Source organism: Mycteria americana, chromosome 3, assembly GCF_035582795.1.
Source record: "Mycteria americana isolate JAX WOST 10 ecotype Jacksonville Zoo and Gardens chromosome 3, USCA_MyAme_1.0, whole genome shotgun sequence".
Taxonomy (NCBI): Eukaryota; Metazoa; Chordata; class Aves; order Ciconiiformes; family Ciconiidae; genus Mycteria; species Mycteria americana.
Window position 1 is genome coordinate 56299348 of NC_134367.1, and position 6593 is coordinate 56305940.

Sequence of the window (6593 nt, forward strand, 5' to 3'; positions counted from 1 at the left end):
TGGTGTGCTCGGAGAACTCCCGGGTTCACCCTCATTGCATCCTTCCTCATCTCTCGGCTTGGAGGAAACTGCCAGATTCACTTAAGTTTGCTTCTTAACTTGAGACACAAGATGGCAAGCTTTGTAAACAAGCAGGTTCCAACAGAGCAGAAAAATAATGAAACAATGAGTATGCCTCTGTATATTGTAGTCACAGTCAACATCTAAGTTCCATTTATGGCTGCAAAGCATCTGTTTATTACCAACTAACAAAAACTAAGTTCCTGTAAAGGCAATCTGTTCCACAGAGCTGATTCTCAGACCAAGCTGATCTGACACTTTTGGTTTGGTCATCTTAATATGTGAGGTTTTTACGTTAAAGAAAAGGAGAGAGAGTGCGGGGAGAGAAGAAACACAAGCGTCAGATTTTAGTTTCCTGCCAAAACTTTATAGCAGGGAGAGGTGATGATATCCATGTGTACTTCCTCTGGAGAATACACGCTGCAGTGACAATACTGCTGATATATGGAAATGGCTGTATGATTAACTCAAAACTGCTCCAGCAAGCTCCATTGAGCACAGTGAACATTAACAACCATCTACCCTCTGCAAAGATTTCTGTGATGTATTAGCTCTCCATTTTACATATGCTATTCACCAGGCAGAAATAAAAGGAATATTCCTTCTTCAAACATGTGCGTTTGCTCAAAACCAGACACAATACGGCCTTAAACAACAAAATTATAGAAATGTAAGTAAATACTGGCAAACCACAGGTACCTATAGTAACACCTCTGTCGATACCATTTCTCTTAGTTTCTCATTCTAAATGTATAGTTTTCTCAATATATACTAGCGATTGTCAGAGCATCCAGAAGAAGTAACCAGTGAGGAGATCCATAAATAGATGGTGTAATATCACATGAATTATTTTTTTCTCTTTAAGATTACTGACTTCAGGAGAATGTCAGCCCTTGAAGAGCTGGTCCTGTCATGCAGTGGCACAGAATCAATAGAAAACAACACTTTCAAAGCTCTGAGCACCTTGAAGTCCCTGGAACTCTACAAAAATCAGCTAACGCAAATACCCACCTTCCTCCCATCTGGCCTTGAAATTTTAAAACTCGCTGATAATTCCATCAACACTCTGTATGCGTCTGATTTTGAAGGTTTGATGAAACTAAGGGTGCTCGATGTTCGGAACAACTTGATTGCGACTCTGCCTCCGAGTGCATTTTCTTCCCTTTGCAATTTACAAAGTCTGATTCTGGATGGCAACAACATGGAATCTGTGTCTGCACCACTTAAGCTTCCTAGGCTGAAGTATCTGAGCATGGCTGATAATAAACTGAACTCATTCGCAACCAACTTCTTTGCATCTTTCCAAAATCTACAGTTTCTCAGTTTAAGTGGCAACTTTCTGACAAAAGTGCCTCTTGACCTACCTAAATCCCTGCTGTCACTAAAATTAGAGAAAAACCAACTCAAAACAATAAGACTTCGAGACATGAAACACCTAGAAAACCTGTCTGAGTTCTTCCTATCAGAAAATCAGCTAACATCAATAGATGGTGTCCAGCTTCTTCCTAACTTAACAACACTGGAGCTGTCTAAGAACCAGCTCCACACTATGCCACTCAGGCTGCCTGGCAGATTGCAGAAGCTCGACTGCAGCAATAACCTGATTCAAAGGGTGACAGCACAGGACTTCCAAGGACTACAAGACCTCAAGCACTTGTTTCTTGACAACAACGCTGTTAGCATGTTTGAGGCAGGAGCTCTTCAGCAGTGTGCGCAGCTTTCGAATCTGGCACTGGAACAGAATCTCCTCATTTCTATTCCGCTGAGGCAAGTGAATCTGAGGACAGCTGGTTCCCAGGTGTCATCTCTCCTTCCTTACATTATGAGAAAGAGGGCCAAAATGGAAAAAAATTTGCATTCAGACCCAGTCGTGGTAGAAGTTTATCCATACCATAAACCCACTGCCATAACTGGCACTAATTAGCACTCTTGTAAGCAGTCTCAGCATAGAAGTAGAGCTGTTTTCATTAGACCTGTGGCCCCCAGTGAATCTACTCATTTCACATCTCTCCCTGCCAGTGAGACTACTTTGTTTAATTAGCACACGAATAAGAGGAACCTGCTAGGAGAACATAACAGAATGATTACAGAGAAGTTACACTGCTGCTTAGATTTATCTTCTCCCACAACAATAGAGCATTCAATAAAAAGAAAAGACAGCAATTTTAAAGCTGATGTTTCTACCAACCCACACTGAGTTTATTATTGATAAAATATTAAGGTTTCAGGAGCTGAGTCTGGTCAAAAAGAATGTGCTTTTTCAGTGGATATTAGCATTCCCAACTTCATTAAATTCACACATTACAAAGTATTTGCAATGCGTATAAGCTCTCCAGCTTCAGGCTATAAGCAAAATTCCAGTCAAAGGAGCACAGAAGAAACATCCCTTGGGCACACTGTGTTCATTAATGCCCTGCTTACAGGTTCTCTCACATGCATCAGAGTGTTGGTCCTGGCCATTATCAGAGATGGCATATTAAGCCAAATGGAGGCTGGTCTGATATAAAGTGGCAATTTTATTATTTCAAAAAGCTGTGCAATAAGATGGCATAAAAACAGCAAAGTAATTCCATTAACATCAACTTCTTTAACACAACTGCACTATTAAATTGTATTTTTATGGCTTGTGGACAGGTTTAACTAGTCCAAATAAATAATGCAGTAAAATTTCAATTCGTTTAGCATCCGGTCCTTTAGCATTTGAATCTATTTGGCAGCAGCTTTATAATCAGAAAGTGATTTAGCAGTGTATAATTTGATTTCAGTCTAGCTTGACAGGAATGTTTAATGCTTTCTAGTTACTTTAGTATTGTCTAATCCATCTTATTTTACAACCTTTGTAGTCAAGAGAATTAACAAGAAGGAGTTCTCTATTAGACTTTAAACAGTACAGCTTTTAAGGAGATATTTGGGACTTTTATTTTCAACTCAGCAACGAATATAGATTTCAAGGGGAGGCTGTAAACATAAAAGAGGGGGAAAAATGACAAGAAGTAAAATTTATGTACTTAATTTGTCTGCTGATCACCAGGTACACATGGATATACAGAAATGAAAGTATTACTTCTGACAGTTATCTGAGAACTCAGTCACCAGTGTCAAAGGCTAAAAAAAATATTTAATGTGCCACAGTTAATGGGTCTTAGCAGTTATTTGGCAGGAATGAGGAGAAAGAAATCGTCCTTTGTTTTTTTCTGAGAAGAAAATAATCCACTTCACTTGCGTGGTGAAACACTGGAACAGGTTGCCCAGAGAGTTGATAGATACCCTTCAAGAAGTACTTGAAGGACCAGTGTTGCCATGCTTCTCTAAACTTCTGGTCTTTAATGCTACTATAATTTGGTCATTGGCATCCTTATGGCATTAAAGAGTACAAAATGCATTTTTAAGCTTGACATTCAGTTGAACATATAACTTTCTTCATAGTACAGTAGGACTAAAATTGCTGTTTAGTTCAGTTGCAGAAACACGGTCAGTACAGGTCAGAACTGCAGTAATTCGGGACAACAGTTCAAGTGTGCATAGACAGTATTCCTATAACTTAAAAAAAAATGACAGGAGAATTTCAGGACCACATCTTTTTTGCAGAGATTGCATTTTTGTTAGTGATAGTTTTATTTATTATGTCAGATGTGCCTGGGCAAATACCCACCAGCAAATACCACTTATGCAAGCAGAATCAATATGATGAACATAACACATTTGTGTTGCTTTATTTTTATTCAGACTTCCAGACACCCTTGCTAGATTGGATCTAAAGGGAAATGATATAGAGGATGTTGGAGAACAAGAGCTGAAGGACTTGAAACAGCTTCAGGTTCTAAATTTACGGAACAACAAGATATCTGCCTTGGATCGCAAAGTCTTAGAGTATTTACCTCGTCTCCGTCATCTGTATTTAGATGGAAACCCCTGGAACTGCACCTGTGACCTTCTCAGAACCAGAAGAGCGCTAGTGGCCAAAGGAACAGATGTCAGGGGAGGACAGTGTGCGGCACCGGCAGAAAGCCGAGGAGAAAGTTGGATGTCTTCCAAAAAGATTCTGCAGCAGTGTGAAGATAATCTGTCTTCCATGGAAAGGGGCAAAGAGGACAGAAAGAAAATGAAACCCAGTGAGGCCTCCAGCACTGGAGTAAACACAGATGATGATTACTATGATTATGAATTAGATTAACCCCATGGTTAATCTATGGTGAACCTTAAAGTTGTCCAGAGTTGCCCTCTACCACCAGCGTCTCTACTGAGAACCAGCCTGCTGGTCTGCCATTAACTTTTCCTCTTTAATTTGTACTATAAGACTTAATAGCTGGTGACAGAAGGGCTATAGAAAGGGTGCCATTGTAAACTGAAAATTGTAAAAAAAAATAGTTTTTCTATGCCATTAGTACTATGTAGTTTGAGGGAAGTAAGAATACAATTACTATCTCCTAGAAAAGCAGTCTGTAACTCTGTATAGACCTTTTTATAGTAGAGCATTCTTATAGTCACATTAAAAAAAACATAAATAAAATCCTGCAATACCACAAGATACTAAGAGTCTGGCATTCAATACATTTAAACTCACAGGTCTGCAGTTCGAGATGGAGAGTTACACTGATGCAGGCAATTTCTCAGGATTGTTCAGAGATTCTTGCTTTTGAGAAATGAATTTCAGTTTTTGTGAAATATTTGCCTCTCTTATTTATTTTAGACTATTTTAAATGACATTAGACTAAATTAGCTGAGCTCCAGGCAAAACACAGAAGGCTCATCTTCACCGCAGCAAATTCAACAAACAGAAGAATCAGTGTCCTGGTTAATGAGGTTTAATACTAGTTCCAAAGTTATTAATACTGAGGAATAAAAACACTGGGGTCGATTTGACCCGATTCTATCGTCATAAACAGAAGAAGGCAGATTCTCGGGAAATAGATCTCTACCTCTGGCAAATATTAGGATAAGATCAAGTGAGATGAAGTTTTTGGAAGAGTTTATTTTGGTAGCTGAATAGCTAATTGACTACAATATAGCTCAAGATGCTGTGTGCCTCCTTTTGGGTTAGGTGTACTTCACGTGGGAGTACACACTGCAAGTGCCCCCCTTCACTGGCAGGAACCTTCCAGACTTTTGCACGCAAAGAAAGGACTTAATGGTATATGCATCAACTCTGATGTACGTACAAATTTTATCAAGCAAAGTGCTTGAAAACTAAACAAAACTGGATTACCGAGACCACTAAACCCAGTGACTTACAAACAGCAATCTAAAGGGTTTCCTGGCAGTTCATAAATCTCAGCTGATAACTGAGGAGTAATAACACCAGCAAATTACTTTTCAAAGCAAACAGTTTCTATTATTCTTTATCTTCCGTTGGCATTCAGTAACTGAGTAATCACTCACATTCACAGAGGCTGTTTTGTCAGGTGTCAGAGTGCAGCTATTTGGTTATGTCACCTATGCAAATGCAATTGACACTTGGGTTTCTTAGGCACCCAACTCACGAAGCTATACAACTGGAACAGTTCATTTTTCTTTACATTTTAACTTTTTAACGTATCATCAGCCACCCAGATTTTTGGTAGCTAAAGATTTAGATGTTTATGGAACAGCACAAGCCTTCCTAGCAGTTTGACAGTGTTGCTTTTGTTGGTTAATGTTGGTCTGTATTAAGTCTGGGAAGCAGTTATCTTCTGAGCAAGAAAAATATTTTCATGCTACAGTATTTTTTGTTCGGTTTTATACTGGCGGATTCTTTTACTAGAGTAGCACAAGTATTTCCCCATGTCATTTCAGCCCACCCACCTCTCTGACGGCACAGGGCTCGCTTGTTAGCTTATACTCTTTTGCCTGCAGTGGGATTTGTATCTTCAGGTCTGTGGGCCGTTACAAGCCAAAGCAGTGAAACCCCAGGAACCGCAGGTTTTGTGGGGGACCCAGAACCAGGGCGGGCGCCCCCGAGGCCCGTTTCCGGGCCCCCGCAGGGGCACGCTCAGCGGGCTTCCGCAAGCGGCGCTACCCCCGCTTCCCCTGCCCGTGCTGTATCTGCAGCGTGCTTCGAGGGTGAAAGGCACCGTTCAGCAGACTCCCGTGAGGCCCGGCTGCCTCTGCGGCGTGCGGCCTTCCCCCGCTCCGAGCGCCCGCGCCAACGCGGCGCTACGGGCACCGAGAAGAGCAAGGCACGGGGCTGGGCACGGCGAGGGTCTTAAGACGAGCCCCGGAAACGGCCGGAAGCTCGGGCAGCCTTGCCGCCCGGCCCGAGGAAGAGCTCGGAGGCTGGAAGCTACGCGGAGGCGAGTCAGGCTGCCAAACGCCACGTCCCGGCCCCCGCCGGGGGCGGGGTCCCCGCCGGCAACGGCCGCAAGGGGGCGCAGCCCCGCCCCGAGAACCCGCCCACTCCCGAGGGGCGGGGCTCGCCCCGCCCCGCCCCGCCCCGGGCCGCTCCCGGCCTCCCCTCCCCTCCGCGCCCCGCCCTGTCCCTTCCCTCAGGGCCACGTCATTCGCTCTCCGCGGACGGAAGTGACGGCAGCCCGCCCGGCGGCCAACGGGCGCCTTGC

At 42.9% G+C, this 6593-nt stretch overlaps 1 protein-coding gene across 1 annotated transcript; it reads left to right on the forward strand.

The window, feature by feature from the left end:
- The first annotated feature begins 899 nt into the window (after window positions 1–899).
- Window positions 900–4234, forward strand: LOC142407703 (nephrocan-like). Its single transcript, XM_075497337.1, has 2 exons — window positions 900–1827; window positions 3787–4234. The coding sequence occupies exons 1-2, from the start codon at window positions 902–904 to the stop codon at window positions 4232–4234; spliced, it is 1374 nt and encodes a 457-aa protein (XP_075353452.1). The 5' UTR covers window positions 900–901.
- Window positions 4235–6593: the final 2359 nt, after the last annotated feature.

Excerpts from the sequence above, each read along its gene's own strand:
- LOC142407703 (XM_075497337.1), top strand. The coding sequence starts at position 902 with ATGAATTATTTTTTTCTCTTTAAGATTACTGACTTCAGGAGAATGTCA. Across the intron at positions 1,828-3,786 it reads CTCATTTCTATTCCGCTGAG|ACTTCCAGACACCCTTGCTA; the intron begins GCAAGTGAATCT and ends ATTTTTATTCAG.